Genomic DNA, 24,563 nt, shown 5'->3' with positions numbered 1-24,563 from the left:
TGTCGTGTTTCAAGTGGCGCGATGATGTGAAAACACTTCAGATTTAAACAGAAAAGAGGGAAATAGATTTAATTTTATTGTCTTCTTCTGGCATTTGTTTACGCAATTTTGAAAAGGATTTGTCCTTCAAATCCTTCCATTTGGGTCATAGTTAAATGCACTTTGAGACAAGTTTGCTTCCAAAGACTGCCATTGTTATAATTGCTCTGTCAACATTTTTCCACATGCACATATAGACTATTCCAATCAATGGAATCCATAAACAGTATTCAAGCACTTATTCCATCTCGTTCGATTCAACAGTTCATTTATGTTACGGGCAAGTCTTTCTGTGACCTGGTTGATGGGTCCCAGACCAGTGGAACTTCTAGGCCGTGAGATTGAAGACACCGTGGGTCCCGTATGGGATATTGACAGGGACCTCTGCTCTGCCCAGTTCAGTGAAGGTCTTAGCATCCAAAACAAGAAGGAATGTACTTTTGTCCTGGAAACAAAAGCGTAACATATTAGTGTTTGCCTAACAGTAATCGGTAATGGAAATATAAAAATGAAGTGATGCCTTGAGTTACGAATGACCAAACCGTTTTTTGCTTGGTCGATTTTTAATTGTCTATATTTTTTTCTTGACTTTGAGCTAAAGTTCCCCTTTCCAATGCATTTTTATGGCCGTCACTCAGAATTTCGCTATTTACAGGCCGGCCCTTTCCCTATCCTCTCCAAATAGTAGGAGCCAATTGTATATGCTCTTTCTCTTCTGTGAAAAACAATATTATTGCAGCTTACTGTGTCATTCACCGGTACTGTAGTCGTGAAACTCTTATTCGTTTGTGTTTGTATATCTGTATTATACAGCACCCTGGTAGCCAAGGCGCCCACACCAAAAGGAGGACAATGTGGAGCTCAAACTGAAGAAGTGTTTCCATCCATTTCAATCGGGATTGATTTGAGGTATGAGTTTTTGAGTTACGAGTGTGGTCATGGAACAAATTGAACTCTTAAGGCAAGACACCACTCTATCGACATTCTGGTGTCATGCATAGTTAGAGAAAAAAAAAAACACAGTTTACATTATTTCTGCAGATGTGAACTCACTTCTCGTGGTGTTATAATGACTGACAACACAACTCCATCATCTTCCTCAGTCGCCTCAGGCGAAGCAACAAAGACAGGCTCAGACGGGAACAAGCCAGGATACCGCCACACCTAAACAGGAAATGCATAGTGGCATTAAAATGTGCTCTGCACCAAAAACAACAAGCCCGGTCAACTGCTTTCCAGTCCAACTTTCATGTAACAATAAACAATACAGTAGTATGTAAATGCGACCACATTTTGTTCTATGACGCTGGTCCCACTCCAGACAAACGTTCCCATTAAATTGTACTGATTTGATCATTGATCACACCGCGCTCATCGAGCATTGCGTTCGAAACCAGCTGAAGTGTTGCGCAGTGTGCGGGGGTTCTGTCATTCAGCCACTGGTTTACCGCTATTCAAAATTTGAATTGCTAGTCAAAGGTGCATCGCAGATGTAACAGCATTGTTCATTTGTGTGGCCAAATTCAACACTATGGTAACACAAACCATTATAAGTATATAGGCTATGGCAATTAGCAAGCTAGTTTGAGAAGCTAACATAGAAGTCAACATCTTTGATCAGTTGACTTAAACGGCACAAACAGATGGACTCCAATGGAGGACACCAGTTATAGAAGATTCTAATCAAAGCCAGGTTTCACAAAACAGAAGTTAACCCCTTCTACCAATAGACAAATCAAGCTAATAGCAATAGGAACAAAAATGAACCAAAACTGGTCACAGCTCTTTGTCTTCTACTCATAAACTCATTTCATACTTGCTGAAATGAGGTTTAATGTCTATCGAGTGTGCTGACCGCACATGTGATTTGAAGACATCACAAAAATAGTAACAATTTTGGAGCGCATCTATAAGTTTCGTTGTGTTTCGGTTTGGATATTTATGAACCGTCTGTGATCAGTGGAGACCTTAAGCTCCTTGGTGTGCACATCCATCTTGAGCAGGGAGTCGCTGAAGACGTGTCCAAAACCACACGAGTAGAAGTAGCGGTAAGGTCGTCCGTTGTAGAGCTCGTAGTTGATCTGAGGGAACTCGAGACCACCGTATTGCAGCAGTTCATCATCGTGAAGTTCCTCGTGGGTCATGTAAACCTAGGTCAAAAGTTCACTCACATTGATGCCATTTTCTTTTTTTTTTTTTTTTTACAGCTTAGTGTTTAAATGGATTTAATTGCATGATATGGGCTATGTTCCACTGTTAAGCCTCAGTACAGTTAAAACACCTGTCAATCAACCAAAGCACCTTTTTAATGTCACATTTCCATGTTTTTTTGTTTTTTTTTTATCAAAACACATTCTAATGAATGATATTTAAATAATTAGTTTTAAATTCATGTTAGATGCCGAAATCTATTCCTCACATTTCTACCCGCTCTTATCACGAAAACCAATCCTGTGTAAGAGCGAATCCTCATCAAGGTATGTAATTACTCACAGGGTGTAGTAATTGACTCTATTGATTACAATTTCGACTTCACCCTTAACTGTAAAGTGAAGTGCAATAGAGTTAATGACATCATTATTCAATGATGTATGGCACCTCTCCAGGTTTGGTCATTTTGGCTGTGGCTTTATAGTTATGCGAGGTCACAAGGTTCTGGTCCAGTGGGGTTGATTTGTCCACATTTAACGGCAGGACGTATCTCCTTGGCAGGTTTCTGCACAGTGAATTGTAAAACTGACAAAAGAAAACACAAAAGAGGAGAACACCTGTGAGTTTATCACAGCAAAATATGTTTTGGAATCACAACAAATATTTTTGTTTGTAGCATATTGTCATCAAATGTAGTCATAATCAGTTTGATTTTAAATCAATTTGCAATTTAAGTAATCAGAACTGAAATTATTTAAACACTTATTCTAAATGTACTTTTTTATAACCCAAGTAAATGAAATGAAAATCAAATTAAGCAATACAAGTGAATACAAATTTTCTTCAATGCTAATCGAATATGTCTATTCACATACACTCTCACTTGGGCACAATATAAGTTACACCCGCACATCAAATTTAATCCAATACAGTAGCATTATCAAACATCTTGATTTTACAAAAAATATATACCGTATATATATTTTACATACACATTATGGAATTTAGAGAGCACATGTATAACATCCATCCATCCATCCATTTTCTATGCCACTTGTGCCCATTTGGGTCGCTGGAGAACTGGAGCCTATATCAGCTGACTTTGGGTGAGAGGTGTAGAATACCCTGGGCTGGTTGCCATCCAAATACAGAAAATGTAAAAATAATAATGATGATAATGGGCGAATGGGGGTGGTCGACTGGTTAGCACGTCCGCCTCATAGTGCAGAGGCCGTGGGTTCGAATCCGGCCCCGGCCTTGCCGTATGGAGTTTACATGTTCTACCCATGTCCGTGTGGGTTTTCTCCGGGTACTCCGGTTTCCTCCCACATTCCAAAGACATGCATGGTAGGTTGATTGGACACTCTAAATTGACCCTAGGTCAATGTGTGATTGTGAGTGCAAAAAGTTTGTTTGTCTCTGTGTGCCCTGCGATTGGCTGGCAACCAGTTCAGGGTGTCTCCCGCCTATTGCCCATAGGCAGCTGATAGGCTCCCGCCCGCCCACGACCCTTGTGAGGATAAGCGGTATGGATAATGATAATGATGATTATGATATACCAGCATAATGGTATGTAGCAAACTGCCGTATCTTTCAATTGAAACACTATTTTTTCTTGTAATGATCTTTCTTTGCTGACTGGCTAGTAAAAATCACATGACTTTACTGCTGTGTAGTAACTTAATATTGTATGATGCAGTACAGTTCTACATAATACAACCACAGTAACGAAATTCATTCTGAAATGTACTTGTGTGTATGTTGTGGCCAGTGAACATATAACAAATGGTATGGAACGTTCAAGTGATATCAGTAATCACACTAGCTGCATTGTAAGGAAAATCCATCTGGTGGAAACATGCATGAATTAATTAAAAATGAAGATGTTCCACGCAGACAAACACATACTCACCTTGTCCATTTCCTCTCCTGGGCCTCTGCGGAGGTTCTCCAGGGTAAAGTCTCCAATGACCTCGCCGTCATCCCCGCAGCACATGTCCATAACCAGTAGGCCGTTGTCCTCAAAGGCGTTGATCTGATGCAATGTGAACATGGGTGCGGCACGGTACTTCACTTCACTCTCCTGTTTACAGGTATCACATCACACACAGGTCATTTAATAGAGACTTTAAATTTGCATATGATCACTTCTACAACATTCCTACCAAATCACAGTGTTTCATTTTCACTAGCCAATAATACTGAGTAACTGAGCTTTTTTTTTTTTTTTTTATTACCAACAGGCCAATGGGCTACTAATGTGATCCTTGGGGGCAATCTGGTAGATATGGGCAGCATGTTGGGGGTCCCTAACATAGACTATATGGGCTTGTGTGCCCATATAGTTCTAAATCAATTATTTCACTCACTTTGCCAGTGTGCCGATTGACCAGGTGGAATATGGTGTCGTAGCGGGGCTCCCAGGTCATGACTTTGTGAAAACTCTTTCCTTGGATACGGTACAGCATGAACTTGAGCAGATCCAACTTAATGGGCTGCTCCACAAACACTATGTAGTTCTCCGACATGACTGTAGGAGACGCAACAATACAAACCAAAGAAAACAATAAGAAGAATTACATGTGAATTTAAAATAACTACATGCGTCAGGAAAGTCTGTTTAGCTTAATGCTAACAAACCTCCCAAAAATAATTCCATAGGTGGGTGTAAGGAATAGCATCATATAAACCCTTAAGCAACAAATATTTAAACACAAACAGTGTGGCAATGTAAGGCAGGTAATATAAAAATACCCACAAGCATACATTATCTATCCTCTGCGAAGAATGTGCAATATAACTGAGGCTTGACCATCTCCATGTATATCCATATGGCTGGATTATACTGCTCCCAGCTGGCCAAGGCATGCTCATCAGAAGGAGCAGCACAATGTGCCAATGATATGAAACAGAAATTGTGGCAGAAACCGGTGAATTCTTTACATTCTGTTTATGTCATGAGCATATGTTTTTATTATAACACTACAAGTGCTATTTTTCATATTAAAATGCACATGATAACATGATAAGCGCTGTTTGGGTATATTTATGTATTCAATGCTAAGCTTCAGTACAATGAAGACACAGTATTGTTAACATATTACAAAAAAATGTTTTTGGGGAGTTTGGCACGGGGCTGGAATAGATTAATAGCTGGAGGTTACGTGACGTAATCAGACTCTCATTCACCGAAACACATGCAGGCTCTATTTTCATGCCCAGCGCAAAGTGCAGTCTAAATATGCGCTTGGGTGGTGTTTTCTGTCTTTTGGTAGATGGGTGTAGCTAGAAAGGGGTGTTTGCTCACTTTTGGGAGGGTACGCAACCCACTTGTTTGCCATCCAATAGAAGTGGCGCCACTCATTCCTTTTAAATTCAGAGCACTAGAGAGGCTCCCAGTTTACATGGAATGTAGATGGAGAAGATCGATCCACGCAAAGAGTACATTTAGAAGGAAGTGCAAGAAGATCTCCACTTGCGGATGATGTAAAGTTGGAAGCTGTGGAGTGGGAACTTGGAGACTGCCTTCAACTCCTGATCATGCGTGCATGTGGAACAACTCCCTCTCCACCCATAGATGAACTGCGGTCAAGGGGGATGCTTGTAAAAATGCAGTATATTTAAGATGATAATAATGTTAATTTGTTCGATTTCTACAATGATTCAGAGGGATTCATGGTTCATCGGTTGTCATATTTATGAAAAAAATACGATGACATCCACCACACACATCCGCAGAGCTCAGGAGCGCTCTCCTTGCATCTCAATCAAATCCACCAAAATCAATTACACCACCTGCGCCACAATTTAAACCTGATTTTAGCCGGCCTAAATTCTCGTCAATGTTCTGCCACCAAATTGTCATGGTTGATGTAATAGAAGAAAATGCCTTCAGTCTGCCGGAAGGCCAGGCGAGGCACAAAGCACTGCACATAGTAGTTCCATTATTCTAAAATGTGAAAAAAATCTAAAGTCACATCCTGGAACAATTTGTGTTTGGCTTTAAACGTCCCACTCTTAAAATCAAAAATAAAAACCATGCACATAGTATTTCTGTGCTATCTCTTTGTCTTAGAATAACACAAATGAGGGGTTTTCCACAGGCCGCACCCTTTTTCGGCAAAACAATACAAAGTGATGCTATTTGACACAATCAAGGGAATTTGGAGACTAAAATATGTGCTCGCATATAAACAAGTGAATGGGGGAATAAACACATCCTCTGCCTTCGACTGCTAATCTACCAAGTGGGCGCCTTGAACCACTTTGCAATGCTTCACTCTTGGCAAAAAATGTCTCGGTGCCATCCAGGAATAGCATGGAGGTCTGCACAAAATTGCATTGTGTATGTACAAAAGCAAACATACATGAAGATTGAAGCATTGGAGGGGTGCTATCAGATCACGTCACGTATCAAACACACACACGCTGCTAGTGCTCCTCCCGAATTGCTTCCTTTTTGCTTTAACCAAAATATACTCCTTGCGTTTTTCAGTCATTTCCAACACGTGAATTTTAGACACCCAAAGTGCAGCATAAAGACTATTGCATGGAATTAGGAGGTAGAGAGACAATCAAACACACACAGCTGGTTAGAACTGAACACAACACAAAGGCTCTGTGATTGACAAAGGGAAGCAGGGTGAGACTAGAATTTGAATGAGTAATTAATAAGAGTATGAAAAAAAATAAAATAAAAGTCAAGTGTAGGCTCAAGCCTGTCAAAGAAGGCAGGCGCCAAAGCTCTTCCCATAGAACGCATTCATTCGACTTATCCCTTTGGCGACGTGCTGCATCTCACCGAAGCTGTGATAGTAGGAGGGTTTTCTGGGTTCACTCGCTCGGATGGAGCAGATCACTTTGGCGCCGTATAGATCTGCGCAGTCCTCGCTCGCCCCCGTCTCCTCGGGCGGGGGCACGCGGATGATGTTATAGAAAAAACCTGAGGAGGAACACAAACATATCAATGTGCATGTATGCGTAAGTAACATAATGCAGGTGTAATAGTAATGATAATAATGTGTAAAGAAATAGAGAAGGCGGGGAATTTAGAACATGAAATTGGATTTGATACAAGTGAACATAATAAACACATGAATAAGTAATAATATGAATAATTAATATTATTAATAAATATACTCAATACACAAAGGAAACTAAGATGTGCACACAGGCACTCGCCGGCCACTTAATTTGGTATATCTGCACAATGTAATGAGATTCAGCACAAAAGAAGCATTAAAAAATAATGATGCTTGGTTTTGGTTGAAACTGTCAGAGAGCAATTCATTTAACAATGTTTTTTATAATGGGACAGTCCAGTGGGAAGCACTTTTGCCTCACAGTTCTTAGATTTTGAGTTTGAATTTCAACTCCGGCCTTTAGTGTTTGGAGTTTGCACGTTCCCTCATATACCGTATAATACTTATGGTGTATTTACACATATCTTACGTACAAATAAAAATAAATATATACCGGTAACAAGTATCCTAACCGCAAGCGATCCTAACCCCAAATTCAAGCACAAACACGCGAGACAGTTATAGAATCAATCGGCTCAAAACCCCTGAGCACCGTGGGAGAGTTTCTTACAACTTTTCTATCGGGCCCCGAAGCTCAAAATCCCATGTGGGAAAACACAAGCGTGACCCTGGGCCACCAGGACCCCCCGGCAAGGGCCTGGACTTAGTACCGGAAAATAGTGCCTCACGGTCAGATACAGGTTGACGGAGACACCCCCTGGCCGGACCTCCATAAAAGGGATTTCGGAACTTGAAATTTGGAATCCCAAAAGGAAAACTTGGATTACGGGTTCCAATTTCCATTTCTCCGTGTGCCACATGAGGGAGTGAAATTTGAAATGCAGGGAATCTTTGGAAATGCAGGTCAAATTCTGGTGTGGGTGGAATCATTCATTCGGGCGGACACCATACCACAAAATATCTTAGTTTGTTTTATCAAATGTATCCTGTCCTAATATTTTGATTTAATAAAAATACAAATAATTTCATTCGGCTTCATCAGCTATCATTCCACTTCATCTACTGATATTTTAGGTTTTTTTTGCTGGGGTATCGTTTGTATACCGGTTTATGATCAACGGTTTCCTATATGTGTGAGTCTGCTTTTTTGACAATCTCACCATTATTTAAATAAAAATAATGCAGTAAAGTATAATGTATGTCAAGCCTCAGAACACAACCGTAATTTTTTTGCCTGGCCTAAATGTTGCTTTTTTTGGTAGTATGAGTTGTTCGGGGTTTTACCTCCTTTCCCGTAAGAGTTGCCCATATTGTATGTTGCCCCTTGGCGGTCATAATGTGGGTGCGCTGTGGCTGCATTGATAGCAACATATTGGCTCCAGTCCACCTGAGATCGGCAAGCATCATTCATCTTTGCGCAAAATTTATTTTACGTAACCTCCAGAAGAACAGAGAGAGACTGTATAGTCTCGCTACCTTTTCTTTTGTGTCCAGAGTTTGAGGATCAATTCTCCTCATGTAGTTGGTTTCCGTGCTGACGTAATAGTCTCCCTTGTACTTGACAAAATGCACACTCGCGTTGTCTGTGGCCTCTGTTCATAACAGAAAAAAAGTCTTCAAATAACAGCAGTGTATTCAAAAGTGAAGGATGATTTAGACTTGCAAGCTGGTGTTTAGATTTAAACCCTATAGGGCATGCCTTTTACCTGCTAAGTAGAAGACTGAAGGGGATAACCCTCCAAAACAATTTAAAATAGCCATGGGATGTTTTCCTGGGAAAACATCACTCTCTTTGTTTTAATACATTTGGAGGGGAAGATTTACAACGCTACACATTCTAATCCATATCAAACCACAACGAAAAATGTATAAATTGATGATATCCTATCAAAAAGGTCTCACTGTCATCACTATCAAATTGTCATCCCCTCATTCTCTGACAAATTAAATTTGACATTTAAATTAGGGGGAATATAATCCCGAAGTCCATTCCCTTGAGAAGAAAATTCATAGTATCACACTCAAATATTGACTTTTGCTGCCACTATTTCAGTCAAACACATTGTGATCTACCTGCCCCTTTAGTTAAGGCTGCAAATACAATGCACATAACAAACTCTAAAACAAAATATTTATATATATATATATATATATATATATTTTTTTTTTTTTTTTTTTTTTTTACCTCTTTCCTTTTTCTTCTATTTTACTTCACCTGTGCTTCTGCTCCAATGGTAATAATAATGCATTCAGTGATGGCAGGCAGGCATTAGGATGCAATAAAGGGACCTCCACTTTAGTGGGCATGTATTCAACATTTGAATTGCACATACTTGGAATCTGAAAACGTGAGAAGAATCGTGCAAAGATGTTCTTGCAGGGATCAGGCATGGCCAGCGTTCCAAACTCTGACACCACGATACGATTCTTCTCCGAGTTGCGCACGTAAGAGTCACTTCTCAGGAAGCGGCTACTGTACGTCACTATGCCCTCACTGATGTGAAATCTGTGCATCATGGCCATCCCGTCAAACCAGTGGGTGTACCTGACGGGGGAAAGGTGTTTGGTTTGAGAAAAATCTCACCGTGTGCAGTTTGAGGACAAATATCCCAAACTTCAACATGCGAAGTGCATGTGTGTGTGCACATGCGTAAGTGACAGATTCATGAGTTGTGATCTGAACTCTTCCACCACATTATTTCACTTGAAGGGTTTCAGCAGCCTACAATTTCGCTATTGTGCAAATATTTTTTGTGTTTAGCAGATGTGATTGATAGTAAAACACCATGATACCTAACATACACCAACCGCCTTTGGTACACTTGCACAATTTTCTAAACAAGACAGAAAGACTTTACAAGATCTTTAATTGTTATTATGAGCATACTGTAGTGTCCACTACCGTACCTGTCTGGGCCAAATTCAAACTTCCCCGGGCCGTTCCTCAAGAAGCTCCCGTTGATCCATGTTGGGACAGTTCCCTTGATGGTGGTTGGAATGGGATCACTGGTTTCCTCCACAGAGCTCACCAGAGGGGCCACGCTCTCCAAACCTTTGGCCTGGGGGCATCTCTGCCTGCTGGACACTGGAAGGACATAGTAAACATAATCACCATAATCATATTCAAAATGATAGTAAATTGAAAAAAAAAAATACACAAAAAGATAACAATGACAACATGCTGTTTCTTGTGCAATTTTTACACCTACTGTACTAGTAACAATAGTAATAATACATTTAAAGGAATGTAATTTATATATAAATTGTTATATATACAATATATGTATGTATATATGTATATATGTATGTATGTATGTATATATATGTATGTATGTATGTATGTCTATATGTATGTATGTCTATATGTATGTCTATATGTATGTCTATATGTATATATGTATATGTATATGTATATGTATATATATATCTATATATATGTATACATATATATATATATATATATATATATATATATATATATATATATATATATATATATATATATATATATATATATATATATATATATATATATATATATATATATATATATATATATGTATACGTATAATGCAAATTGTAATATTGTACTACTACTAATAATAATAATAATTCATTCATTATCCATACCGGTTATCCTCACAAGGGTCGCGGGCATGCTGGAGCCTATCCCAGCTGTCTTTGGGCAGTAGGCGGGGGACACCCTGAATTGGTTGCCAGCCAATCGCAGGGCACACAGAGACAAACATCCGAACTCACAATCACACCTAGGGGCAATTTTAGACAGTCCGATCAACTTACCATGCATGTTTTTGGAATGTGGGAGGAAACCGGAGTACCCGGAGGAAACCCACACAGGCACGGGGAGAACATGCAAACTCCACACAGGGTGGCCGGAGTCGGGATCGAACCCACGACCTCTGAACTGTGAGGCGGACGTGCTAACCAGTCGCCCACCGTGCCGCTCCAATAATAATAATATAATCCAAAATAAATATTCAACTCAGGTTCATTTATAGCTCTAAAAACAACAATTGCTGCATAAAAAGTTCTTTACATAGAATAAAAACCCAACGTACAAAAACAAAGACAGTTAAACAGTTAAAATTACTTACTAGCATAAAAACAGTATACACCATAAACACAATGCCATAGAAGTCGAGCCGAGTCACACTCTTAGTCAAAAGCCATAGAATAAAAATACACATAATACAATACATGCATATATGATGCAAAATAGAATACATATAATTCGTAGATAAACAGGCACTATTTTTTGTAAAATGTTAATTGAGGCAGCATGCTGGCACTTTTGTGAAATACTAATGATAACACAACACAAATAACCAGTGACTGTTTGTTAAACTGTCAACACTCTAATTGGACTGTCCAATAAAAAGGGCATACATGAGAGAAACATTATCTATTGTGTGCTTTGTGAGATTATGTAACGCCTTCTTCCACTGTAACATGGCTCTCCGGGGTGGCGCACGGCGAATGACACCTGCTCTATATGCGGCCTTATCTCCTTTTCATTGCCTGATATCACCACACACACAGTTTCCTCTACACTGATTCAGATTCACACGATAAGCAAAAAGCATATCATCGCTGTGGTTCAATTGCGTACCACGTGCTAAGATCAACAAAAGCTTATAAAATGGAGGGATACAGTAAGTGATGCAGACTATAACAGACTCTTACCAACGTGAGGTTCTATTGCAATTACTGCAGTATGCATCGGGGAAGCACTGGCGGAGCTGGGGGGGGGAGTCGCAGTGGTACTAGCCATCCACTGAAATAAGCTTGGATCTCCCCAGGTGCCAGTCCAGATAATAGACTTTTGGGTGTTTTCCGATTTTTTTTTTTTTTTCTGGGAAGATTTTGCCTCTAGTAGGCTTTTATTGACATTTATGTAGGCACATCTTACAGTACAGGCTCTGGTCCACAAAGAGCTTTCTTAGTATCAGAGGGATGTTATTGTTCAAAGGTGTCAGTCAGGAGAAGGGTGCTAACTGTTTTCCAAGGCAACACATGATGAAAAATTGCGATGACAGTCAGCATCCAGTGGAGAAAAATGTGGCCCAATGTCAGTGACATTACCAAGAACTGAACATCCTTCCAAAATTGATGAAATGATAAGAAAACTGCGAGGCTGCAAAGAGGTGGACATCAAATTTAAGGAGCTGCAGGAATTTCTGGCAACAACTCCCTGTTTAGTATGTGACAATAATTTCCCGTCTTCCTTATATATTTGGACTATAGATTATATGTCATATATTGGTGAAAATAGTTTTGAAATCGTGGTCTCATGTTTAATATCACACACACCTGGCATATGAACAGGGGTGTGTAGACTTTATACATCTAGTGTTGATACTTTTTGTGACATTTTTTCGAATGTAAATGTCAATTTCTCATGTGCCCTGATTCAATCAAAGTTGGAGAAAACTGCTTTAAAGCATACATGTAAATATTCCAACATTTGCACTTTTGGGTACACGCAAACTGAAACATTCAGGTGTCTCCTTTAACAGTAGAATGCAACATTTCCTCCCGTAGAGACTATTCAAGTTGCCATTCAGTGCTCCATAAATGCACTTACTTTATTTTATATTTTGTGTACGTGTTTATAAATGTCCAAGCATACCCTATGACCAGTGCTGTTATTCCAATTGATCTGAAATGCCAACCAAATACCTTGATGCATTTTTTCAATTTTTGTCAAAATGAAGCTATGAATAAATTAAATCTGCCCGAAGAAAAATGCCTTTCATTCAGAAATTGTCAATTCCATCTTGCAGATATACTGTGCAATGGCGTCTACTCACTTGGCTGTGGTTCCGTAGTCCCGGACATGCTTGGCCTGTTGTTGCGCAAATCAAATAAGACTTAACACTGCGCTTTTATTACAGACAGTATGAAGAGGAGAGAGTTTGGACTCTGGGATGGGTGCCAAGTTCAAGAGGTGAACACTCAACATAAAAAAAAAAGGTACATCAGTCACGCTATCCAACAACTGCTCGTAAAGATGCCTCGAGACTCTTCCGACTGTTTCTCTTGTATGACAACTTTTTTTTTTTTATGTGTCAAAATGTCAAGTTCCACCTGACTCTTCATAGCTTCAAATTGTTGCAGAAAGTCTTGCTCAAAGAATGGAAGCCTATATAACCGCAAAGTGAGGGATTGATAATTATTTAAGTGACATTTTAAAGCCTGCGCATAGTTCCTCATTTTATTGAAAACACAAGTAATTGTGTAAATAAATAGTGTAGCGTTTAAAGTGGCATGTCTGCACATACTGTACATTCTTTGTGTGATATACGACCTCAGCCGCAGAGAGGTTGAAGATCATGTTGTGAGTTGTGCATCACATATTTGTCTGTGGATCTTGCCTGCAGCTCTCATGTCAAATTACATAATGAATGCACGTTCGTTTTTGCAGTGATTGCTTTTCTTTTTTCTTTTTTTTTTCCCACTGCTCAAATAAATTGACATGTTTTCATTTTTAATGAGTAATCCAGTTATGTTTGCATATTCTTTCAGAAAAGGCGGAACATGGACCATATCTTAATGACCTAGGTTATACTATATCTATTACACGTAGCCATGTTTCTGTTGCTTTTATCTGATCTATATATACTGTCACAACTTGTACAGTTTAAGGTTTGCATTCACTGTTTTTTACATTAAATCAGTCTACTTTTATGCTTTATTTCATGACCTGCTCTTACAAACAGTGGAAGGAAAATATTTTTGTTGGGTCTACCTTGATGGAATAATACATACAAAAATACACCTTGAAGTTCATTCATATTAAATGTAGCTACACGTCCGGGTGCATGAGCCGTACTCTGAATCCCAATAAATATTAATTCACCATAACAGACAGCCTGCGTGCAGGCGCGTTTCCCGTTCTCCCTCTTGACATGAGGGGAGTGGAAACGTGGCAAGTAGGAACAAGACCTGTAGGAAGACCAGTCAGGGCACGAGGCGCTTCTGAAGATTTAATTAAACGACTTGTTCCTTGCTGCGTGTACTTTCAAGGCATGAAATGCCAGGAAACGTTGAGCTCCAATTAAATAACAAAAGGGAAGAGCCGATCCAGTACGCAGCCTGTGACAGGAGGAGCCTGTAGTTGTCATTTTTTGTGTCGAAATTTTATAAATTCTTACAAAGCCTAGGGCAAATTATTAGGAACGCCTCACAGTAGTTCTAGCTGTCAAATACAACAACAATAATAAAGCTACTGTTTAATTACAACAACACTCTATTAAGAGAAGACGACTGCCAAGGTTAAAGTGTTAACAAAAAAGTGCTGTATTTGTGTTTGTTTACCTGACGTCATTGTGGCAAGAAGTTGTTTCTGCAATCAGCTGCTATGACAAGGATGAGGCAGTAATGGCAGTGAATGATTTGATGCTGCTAAGAATCTGTTCACTCCTGGTCAACATCCAATCCTGGCATTTTCTGATGTTGAGAAAACCAGTGAGAGCAGGTGAGCATCCAACACCTTAGTCAAGACTCTGGAGCTTAAAGGGGGAAATCAACCCAAACACATTTTTTTCAAGAATATGTTCCCAGCAGGCCCACGGCATTCTGATAAATATTGCGTTTGTGGAATATGAGTCAAGAAGCAAAATCCACCCCATTTTAGCCATCTCAGGGGGTGGCCAATTTGTCACTTCTGTCGACTGAAAATGACATCACAGTTGCTCGGGGCTCAGGTAACGACTAATCACGGCTCAGCTTCTGAAAACAGGTCAGTCGTGATTGGTCGTTACCTGAGCGCCGAGCAACTGTGATGTCATTTTCATTCGACTAAAGGGACAAAATGGCTGCCCCCAGAGATGGCTAAAAACGAATGGATTAACTCTTATTGTTTTGTCTCAGTTGATCCACAAATTTACTTACCCGTACTCTGTGTGAAATCTGGGCCTGTCGCAGTAAACACAGCAAAGCTGCTGTACTCACAGGAAGCCATGATTTATTCTGTTGTATGAATGTCCAAACTTTGATTTATGTTACAGCGGCGTCTACTAATATTCAATTTACTTTTCAGGGATAAAACATTTTCTTTCTTGAACAACAGTTAGGCCTTCTTCAATGCTGTTTTTTAATTTTAGTCATGATCGTGGTATTAGTAGAATCAAGTTCTTTGTTTTCTTTTTTTTAGGTGATACTTGGTGAACAACTGCATTAGATGATGGAGGTGTACCTAAAGAAGTGGCTGATGAGCGTACATACTGATAAAATGCACAGTGTGCTGAAATCATGTGCACCGGCCTGCTCCTCCTGATATTTCTAGATAACAACACTCCCTTTGCTCCATATGAGGAAGTATCATTGAAAGGCAATGTTTACTGCCACAAGGAGATAGAGAGCAACTATAAACGCTGAGAGTCACAGAGAGTTCAGCAGTAGTTCCTGACAGGTAAAACAGGCTGTAACGAAAAGCCCAGAGGGGGCCGTCCGATGGCCGAGCCTGCGGTAGATCCATCACATGCTCCGTGCTGCAGGTAGACCTCGGCGCATCTGCCCACCAACAATATAATGAATACAAGAGGTTTAATCATCACACAGCAAGGGGGGGATGGGGGTGTATTGTGGACACAGAGCAGCGATAAGCACAACAATGTTTTACAGATTTGACGAAGAATTTAATTAGATTTCAATTAATTTCATATCTGGGCCGCGGAGGAGCTCACAGAGGGATGCTGACTATCTCGCCTTATTCTCTTGTTGTCATGCTTCATCTGTCTCCGCACGGCCAGATGAAAAGGGTCGCCTGAATCCAACTTACAAAACAGAACTTTAGAAATGAAACTGGAAACTGGCAGACTTTTCCCTGGAACCATTTTCAAGTACTGTAATAGTCCTGCGTTTTCGTTTTAACAAGAGTGGAAAAAATTATGATTAAACTACACAGATGAATTGTGCCATTTAGTTGTGAACTGATTGAATGGTTCAGGTACTTTCTTTTATTTTCATAATCTTAATCATCATCATCATCATCACGTCCACATATTTTATCAACCGCTTGCCTTCATTATCAGGTCATAGGTGAGCTGGGATCCAGGCTATATCCTGGACTGGTTACCAATCAAACACAGGGACCAACTTGTAGACCAATTTTTAAAACCAATAGCTACTTCTTGGGTACTGATTCATGTGAAGGGCAACTTGTTTGACAGGCACTTTTGAAAAAAACGTATTTGCTCTGAATTATGTTGATGTTTTATGAATAATTAATGATGTTCATGTAGTATGTGAAGATGATTTAACATGGTAGGAAACACATATCCATATGCAACATTTTTTGCGGCAAAAACACATGAGGAAATCACAATGCCCCATTATTGTTGATCTTTTTTTAGAACAAGTCTGTAGGCTCTTGGTGCAAACAACCTTTCATACCCACATTCACACCAATGGGCAATTTGGAATCTTCATTTCATTGACCTAATTTTAAAGAATTTTGCTAGATGAAAGAAAGAAAATGTACAAAAATGGCAATTCAGAGCACCTTGACAATGTTGGTTGCCTTGCTCGCCCTCTCTGCCCATTTAAGAGTCCCTGTGTGTCTTTGTTATGACCAGCTATATGGTCTCCAAAGTCCAGACTTTTGTCATTTTTTTATATGTGTAAATGCTAACGGATGCATGATTGGTCAAACTGTGACTTGTTTTGTTGAATTATTCATTGCTCGAAGGTGCCCTTAAGTGTACCAAAAAAAAACCTGGTGACCGAGGTCATGCTACAGGTCTTCAGGTTAACCACACTACGCTACTGACACCAAGAATGAATTCTAAAACAATGTCACTGGAAATGGTAAAATGCCGCATACATACCTGTCAAGTTGTACACTTTCGGCGTAATTTGTAAAGGTGGAAACAAGGTGGAAACACCTTTTCAAACATGTTTCCACAGCAGCCATTTGAAAATAATGTGTAATGTGTAAGATTATACACAGATATGTAAGGGCAAATTACAATTTTTTTAAGATTCTGTTCACCCCGGGGTTGACAGGTATGTGCATAAAACAATCCAAGGAACCTATAATAAATTGTCTTATGTACAAAAGAGTTAAGCAACATGTTTGCAACAAGTCACGACAATATCATCACTTGAAAGAAATCCAACACCAATAGCGTCATAATGTTTCAGCAAACGCTCTTCAGGGGGAAGTCAACCCAAACATATTTTTTAAGAATATGTTCCATACAGGCCCACTAGTTGAAACATGGCATTCTGATAATTATTGAGTTTGTGGAATATGAGTTAAGCAGCAAAATACACCCGTTGTTAGCCATCTCAGCGGGCGGCCATTTTATCACTTCTGTCGGCTGAAAATGACATCTCAGAAACTTAACGGCCAATCAAAGCTTATCTGTTTTCTGAAACTGAGCCATGATTGGTCGTTATCTGAGCCTTGAGCAACTGTGATACCATTTTCAGTCGACAGAAGTGACAAAATAGCCGCACCCTGAGATGGCTAAAAAGGGGTGGATTAACTCTTATTCCACAAACGCAATATTAATCAAAATGCCTTGTTTCAACTAGTGGGCCTGCATAGAACATATTCTTGAAAAAAAAATATGTCTGAGTTGACTTCCACTTTAAAGTTTGCCCCATTCCTACAGAGTAGTTTATTTTACAATGTCTACTGCAGGGGCGGAGCCAGAACGTGGGTAATGGGTGAGCCTAGAAAAATCAGGGTGGCCCTGAATATTTCTCTCACTAAGCACAATACTCCTATTACACATCGTATATTCAAATAAAATGACAAAGTTCAGGTCTTCCTTAGACAACCACAATTATGCCATTCTTCATATTCAATAAAATGAAAAAAACAGAATTAAACACTAATTCCAAAATAATTTAAGAATTTAAAATAAAAAACGAAAAATGTAAAAGTATATATCTTTTTCATGAATCTCACACTGTGAACACCCAGGCCCACCCATGGCTCTGCCCCTGGTCTACTGTCAATATTAGCTGCACCAATATCACCATCTGGTTATTTATTATTCTAATGCTTCCTTGGTTGGATTTTCATTTTGTGTTTCAGAGCAAACACACCCACGCACCAGTAATCCAGATGTTGGCTTCTCATGCTCTTATGCAAGCATTTAATTCCAGGTTACACTGAATTGACATTGAACGGGAGTATAGAAATGATGATTCTATTTAGGAACAAGATTATATTTCTATTATGTGAAAAAAGAAAACGTATAGCAATCATTCACTGTTAATTGTATTCTGCACAAGTTTTGCTTACTAAGGAGACACAAATACAGCTCCAAATGAAGGTCATGAGAAATGTTCCACAGGAGCCACCTGTGTGGGTCGCTTTGCCATTGGCTCACCTTCATCCCTGGGGGAGGGGGGGGGGGGCACTCCACACCAATAATGTGTGTTGCTGCATTCCCAAAGGGGGATTGCCTGCGGAAGAACGTTTAAAAGCGAGTGAGTGTTGAGTGGCCTCTTTCGAGACGCATCAATCAACATGATCCCCATTGTGTTGGCCTCGGTTCTCATTGCTGCTGGTAAGAACATCTGGCCTTCTTCGCTCCTCTGTGTGTTTGTGTGTGTTTGTGTGTGTGTGAATGTGTGGGCGTCGGATGGGGGTGTACTGCCTCAGGTAGAGCAATGACTCTGCATTAAGGACACGTTATGCACTGCCTCCGTATCCAGCAGATGGCCCCTGATGGGGGCTTTCCCCCATGGTTCATGTTTTAGTTTTGATGGTAGCATGGTGGACTACTGGCAGAACGTCTGCCTCACAGTTCCAAAGTTCAAGTTTGAATCTTGACCCAGAACTTTATGCATGACGTTTGCAGGTTATCTGTCTTCCTCCCATTTTCCCAAAATGCTTCGTGATTGGCTAGCGACCAGTCCAAAGTCATCTGCGATTGGCTTCATCCATCCAAGTGTTATAGAAAATTGTTGGATTTTTTTTTTTTTTTAAATACAACATTGCAAAATTAATTACGTCATTATGTTTAAGGCCACGCTGAAAAGTAAGATATTGTCATTTTACATGACAGTTGTTATCTTGAAATCTACATTTGGAGACTGAAATCTTATTTTTGCTTCAGTGTCTTTGTATCCTACTAACATCAACCCCTTGTTTGCCAATCAAACAGCCAAGCAGCTGGCAAAGTATATGTAGTTTGCTCGTTTTTAAAGACCAAATTCGACCTAGCAACAAGTAGTTATGCAATTGAGAGTCAAGGAAAACACATCTGAGCAATGATGGATGGATGGATGGATGGGTGGATGGATAGATAGATCTATCTATCGTTAATGTGTAATCTAGTCATATATATATATTTAAGAATTAAGGATAGGTTCAGCAACAGGTGGATTTTTTTTTCTGAAAGGTCGTAGCTATAAATTACAATTCATGGTGAAATCCTAATTGTTCTTTCAATCAAAAATACATTTAGGGACACATCAAGCCATCTCTGATTAAAATTTGCTGTTGACCAGTGCAATCTAAAATGTCAAAAAGGAATGTTCCTTCCACCTGTTGCCCTTCACACGTCCTCTCCTCTCAGCCCTGGGGTGCGGCACCCCGCCCATCGAGCCCCAGACTTCCCGTGTGGTCAACGGCGAAGATGCCAGGCCTCACAGCTGGCCCTGGCAGGTAAGGCTAACACACATCTGTCTGACTTTTCAAATCCGCTGGCAAGCGTCACACGCCTGGCACCCATGCTTCTTAGCTTGCAGACTCAAGGGCTGCTGAAAGTGCAGTAATTAGATGTTTGCCTATGAAATGAGCTGCCATCCATCGCCGAAACCTTCTTGTGTGTGTGTGTGTGTGTGTGTATTTGTTCCATGTGCAGATTTCTCTTCAGTATGAGAGGGATGGAGAGTGGCGGCACACTTGTGGGGGATCTCTGATTGCTGACAACTGGGTCATGACTGCCGCTCATTGCATCAAGTAGGAGTGTTAACATACAAGAACTCACACATGCGAGCACAGACAGCTGGCACAAACGCGGCCCGTGACAAAAGGGCCTCAGGTTCAATTCTCCCCGGGTGGCAGCCGTATTTGCGGCTGAGGTGCTCTTGAGAAAGCGAAACTAACTCGGCAGTCTTTTCATGAGTTGGGGGAAAGATGCCAATTCTTGAGCGTGACGCTGTGACGTCAAATTTAAAATTTATGCATGCAAGTCAATAAAATGTCTTTCATTTTCAATTGATTATAATGCTTGTGCTTTCACAATACGTGCAACTGTAAATGAGTTAAATCAAATTGCATTGAAATGAAATCCTCAAACATGTATACGTGTTTATGTCCACAGCACAAAGCTCTCCTACAGGGTGTTTGTGGGCAAACACAACCTGGTGGAGGAAGAGGCCGGCTCCAAGGCCATCCTGCCTGAGAAGATCATCGTGCATGAGAAATGGAACCCCATCTTTGTGGCTTTCGGGTAAGACGTTCTGCATTTAAAGAAAAAAAAAAAAGAGAGAGAGAGCGAGAGAGAGAGGGAGTGATAATGTGGCCTCTGAAGTAGCCGGGTGATTGAAATATAAATTGTAAAACAAATTCCAAAATGGTTTCTTTCCTTCTAAGGCCCAATTGGGTAGTTTGTCTACAATGCTAACATTTGGGAACTGTTCTTTAAAGTGCATACTGTTGAATGCAGGATTCTTATGACTCTATATTTATGTAAAAGTTGGTTACGGTCCATTGTGAAGAGGCGAGACAAGTTTTCAATGCAGCCATTCGTACGGCACAACAGAAGCAACAATAGTGGACCTAAGTGCCTTCGTTACATTTCTCTTACTCAATGCAATGTGTTTCATAATTCTTCTCCAGTGAAGAACAAGCGGAGACATCACTACTGTACTTAAAATGTGATTTTTTTTAATTTTTTTAAATAACATCCAGCTGAGTGTTTCATTAAAAATTGACATTTCCCTCTGCTGACCCAGCATGTAGCTTATATCGCAGCATTTTCATTTTTTTGCAGATCCACGTGAAGGTAGTTTTGAGCAGTTTTGTCTGTAATCTTTGAAACTTTGTCAGAACACAGAATAATATTATATACTGGTGTTCAAAATAGCAGAAGTGTGTTCACAAACTGAAGTCAAGCCCGCCATACATTAAGCGATGCAGAAAAAATGCAGCGTAACTGGACAGTCACAAAAATAAAAATTAAGATTAAAATAAAGCCGGCCAGTCCCCAGGCGATTGAACCCCGCACAAACCGACCCACTGCCACAGAAAAACTGCGACCCCTGGTGTTCTTTTTGGGAAACAGCATGTTGAGGCTTGACGTGTACGTTGTTTTTTTGTTTTTTTAAATAATGTCATGGTCATTGAGTTGACAATAACATTGCCAAGGAAGAAACCGCTGTAGCTACATTATAACGACACAAAGAGAGTAAATGGATGAGAATAAAGGACAATAGGCTTAAAGCTCAACATTTATGAAAATAGCTTTTATTTCCAAACTTGCAAATCCATTGGATACACTGTAAGCTCTATTCCAAATCATGCTAACACATGCTGGGTAACGCCATAGACAGGCTATACGAATTGCATCTATGTAATGCTTTAAGTAACATTTACTTGGACACAAATGGTGCAGCAACAAATACAAACAGGCAAGCCAACAATAATCACCGGAATATATTTTTCATCCTCTGTGAAAATAGCTAATACTACTGTGGCTTACTAGATCACTTAGAGTTTTTGTGAAAGTATTCTTGAAATGTGTCTGCCCCCAATGGCCAATTTGTGTCATGAGTTAATCATACGAAAACTGTTTATTTCTTGACATTCTATTTAATTTTTGTATTACTATCTCCTAAGCATTTTTGCATTCACACCGTAAATGCCCGAGTTTTGTTATGAACAACCGAATATTTCTTTTTGTTGAATTTCTGAAAGGGAATACATTTTCTTCTGTTTTGATTTGGAAATTTATGGGAAGTGTTCTGAATGTATGTATGGAAATAAAAGCTACTTTCAACTCAAGCTTGACTCCAATTTAAATGCACTACTATTATTCTGAACACAACTTTGCTGTTGTGCCTTCAGTGTCTGGTTCCAAATGTGCCTGCGGTACAAACAACGAACTCCCCTCTGTTTGTCTCATGTAGAAACGACATCGCCATGATCAAGCTGTCCGAGCCAGTGACTTTGAGCGACCAGGTTCAGCTGGCATGCATCCCCCAGGCTGACACCTTGCTGACCAACCTCTACCCCTGCTTTATCACTGGATGGGGTAGACTGTACAGTAAGTGGTTTTTTTTTTGTTTTGTTTGTTTTTTATTTTTTTTGTGGGTTGGGGGGGTGTCTTACAGCTGAGCAGTTGCAGTCTATCCTGCTGTTTTTCGGATGATGTTTGGATTGAGGAGAGGCCATATCCCAGGGAATCCTCCAGAGTTGCGATGAAAATAACACGCATTAGATCCTGGCAAAATCATTTTGGGCAGTTAATGCTCCTAAATTGAACATTTGCAATCGCCTGTGGAAGCCGCTGGCAGCAGCTCGTGCGTGCGGTTGCTCACACGGTGTGATGTGTGTTCTAGCCGGAGGCCCCATTGCTGATAAGCTGCAGCAGGCTTTGATGCCGGTGGCTGACCACCCCACTTGCTCGCAGCCTGACTGGTGGGGCATCGCTGTCAGGACCACCATGGTGTGTGCTGGTGGGGATGGAATCGTGGCTGGATGCAATGTAAGTGGTTCTATGGAATTGGATGTGAGGAAATGGCAATGTTTGTAGGGAAAATATCGTTAGCGTCAGGCCGGAACCTCCTAGGTCACAATTAGGTCAATTTCATATTTTTTTTCACAAGTCTCTACAATTGGCCAGACCACATGTGTGGGGGTTTAATTTTTTAGTAATTGACCAACCTAAAGAAAATAGCTAGCATTCCGCCCCACGAATAGCGATCTGTCTTAAGTGAATTGTAACAAAGGAAATAATAGAAGTTTTGACCACTACAATCATAAAATATCAATAGACAATACAAAATAACCACAAAACATTTATTAATGACTCACAACAAGTATAAAAATTGTGTTTTAAGATGTAAAAAAAACTAATCAATGGAATAGGTCAAATGCAAAAGTGACAACTAAATACTCTGCATTAACTTTGATGATAATTTACGACATGGGCAAAAGTATTGGGACAAAGTGGTACTGTATTTACAGTATTTGAACTGCTTTGAATGTACAGTATGTCTGGTTCAGGTGTGTGGTATATTCTTCTCTTCCATGCTCTACATGTCTTAAAACATAGCCTACCCCTTTTATGAATTGTAGCATAAAAGACAAAAAATCAATAAGAGTATATTTGAAATTTGATGCCTGCTCAATAGAGGTCTCTGTGCTTTGATGATGTCTTCTGTTATGGCAGTTTGAGTTTTGTATGACTTTAGTTTTCCATGCAAATGTGGTGCAATTTCTGATTTGGACACATTTAGGGACTTTAATTTTTCCACTGTATACTGTTTTTTGGTTTGTTGACAGCAATTATTTGCCATGCTGCCATTTCTTTTAAAACAATTGCCATTTCTAGTCAGTGATTCTTCCTTTTTTTTTTCTTTTTTTCTTTTTTTTTGTCGTGAAACTCATTTTACCCGCAAGGTCTGGGTCATTCCTTGTCAGTGTGCCATTAACCAGCAGCAGAATAAAACATGATGTCTTGCTTCTCAGGGGGACTCTGGCGGCCCTCTGAACTGTAAGAACATGGAGGGTACCTGGGAGGTGCACGGCATCGCCAGTTTCGTCTCCGGCTTGGGCTGCAACTACGAGAAGAAGCCCACCGTCTTCACCCGCGTGTCCGCCTTCAACGGCTGGATTGATCAGGTACAGGCCAGACAAATTCTGCTTTACTTCGTCAGTTTTCTTTTTTTTAATTGAGTTTAAATTTTTGTCTTCTAGGTTATGATGAACAACTAAAGATAATGAAGTCTCAATAAATCCACCCAACTCTCTGCATTCGTCTTGTGTGATGTAATCATATTCAGAACATGACACATGAGGTAACTGCAATCCATAGGCAATTTTAGACCATTTTTGGGGGTGATGAAGCACCCCTAAAATAAATCCAAGCACCTTCAAAATATGAGAGACCTTGAGCTTGATTTTATTTATTGTATATATGTCCTTTTTTAACAAGCTAGAGAAGTGTTAAAACCATACAGATCTTGGTAGAATTGTAATATTTTAACAACAAAAATACAATACCCTCCTTTTTGCCTCAAAATGGTTTCATCCACCTCATCCCCTCCCACCTATTCCCAACTGAGTCCTGTCCGAGTACACAGAGTCATATGGAGTAGTATGATTGAGTAAAACTAAGTCAACCCAATCATTTTTTTTTTCAAAAACATGTTCAATACAGGCCCACTAGTTGAGAC

At 39.9% G+C, this 24,563-nt stretch overlaps 2 protein-coding genes across 2 annotated transcripts; one reads left to right on the top strand and one right to left on the bottom strand.

Annotated features, from left to right (window-relative positions):
- Positions 1–367: 367 nt before the first annotated feature.
- bco2l (beta-carotene 15, 15-dioxygenase 2, like) lies at positions 368–13,031 on the bottom strand. The gene is made up of 12 exons (XM_086030688.1): positions 13,004–13,031; positions 10,080–10,257; positions 9,506–9,717; positions 8,649–8,764; positions 8,457–8,559; positions 6,992–7,132; positions 4,560–4,720; positions 4,103–4,273; positions 2,638–2,775; positions 2,007–2,189; positions 1,093–1,203; positions 368–484 (listed from the first exon to the last, which is right to left on the bottom strand). The coding sequence occupies exons 1-12, from the start codon at positions 13,029–13,031 to the stop codon at positions 368–370; spliced, it is 1,659 nt and encodes a 552-aa protein (XP_085886814.1).
- A 5,552-nt stretch (positions 13,032–18,583) lies between these two features.
- ela3l (elastase 3 like) lies at positions 18,584–24,137 on the top strand. The gene is made up of 8 exons (XM_086030333.1): positions 18,584–18,721; positions 19,736–19,824; positions 20,024–20,121; positions 20,486–20,614; positions 22,293–22,429; positions 22,725–22,870; positions 23,857–24,009; positions 24,085–24,137. The coding sequence occupies exons 1-8, from the start codon at positions 18,682–18,684 to the stop codon at positions 24,100–24,102; spliced, it is 810 nt and encodes a 269-aa protein (XP_085886459.1). The 5' UTR covers positions 18,584–18,681; the 3' UTR covers positions 24,103–24,137.
- Positions 24,138–24,563: the final 426 nt, after the last annotated feature.

This window comes from Filicampus tigris, chromosome 5 (assembly GCF_054856515.1).
Source record: "Filicampus tigris isolate MCC_2025a chromosome 5, RoL_Ftig_1.0, whole genome shotgun sequence".
NCBI lineage: Eukaryota > Metazoa > Chordata > Actinopteri > Syngnathiformes > Syngnathidae > Filicampus > Filicampus tigris.
This window is presented reverse-complemented; position numbering and strand designations above follow the sequence as displayed.

Excerpts from the sequence above, each read along its gene's own strand:
- bco2l (XM_086030688.1), bottom strand. The coding sequence starts at position 13,031 with ATGTCCGGGACTACGGAACCACAGCCAA. Across the intron at positions 4,721-6,991 it reads CTCCTACTATCACAGCTTCG|TCATGTCGGAGAACTACATA; the intron begins GTGAGATGCAGC and ends CGTCTCCTACAG. Across the intron at positions 2,190-2,637 it reads AAATGACCAAACCTGGAGAG|GTTTACATGACCCACGAGGA; the intron begins GTGCCATACATC and ends CTTTTGACCTAG.
- ela3l (XM_086030333.1), top strand. The coding sequence starts at position 18,682 with ATGATCCCCATTGTGTTGGCCTCGGTTCTCATTGCTGCTG. Across the intron at positions 20,122-20,485 it reads ACTGCCGCTCATTGCATCAA|CACAAAGCTCTCCTACAGGG; the intron begins GTAGGAGTGTTA and ends TTATGTCCACAG. Across the intron at positions 22,430-22,724 it reads TGGATGGGGTAGACTGTACA|CCGGAGGCCCCATTGCTGAT; the intron begins GTAAGTGGTTTT and ends TGTGTGTTCTAG.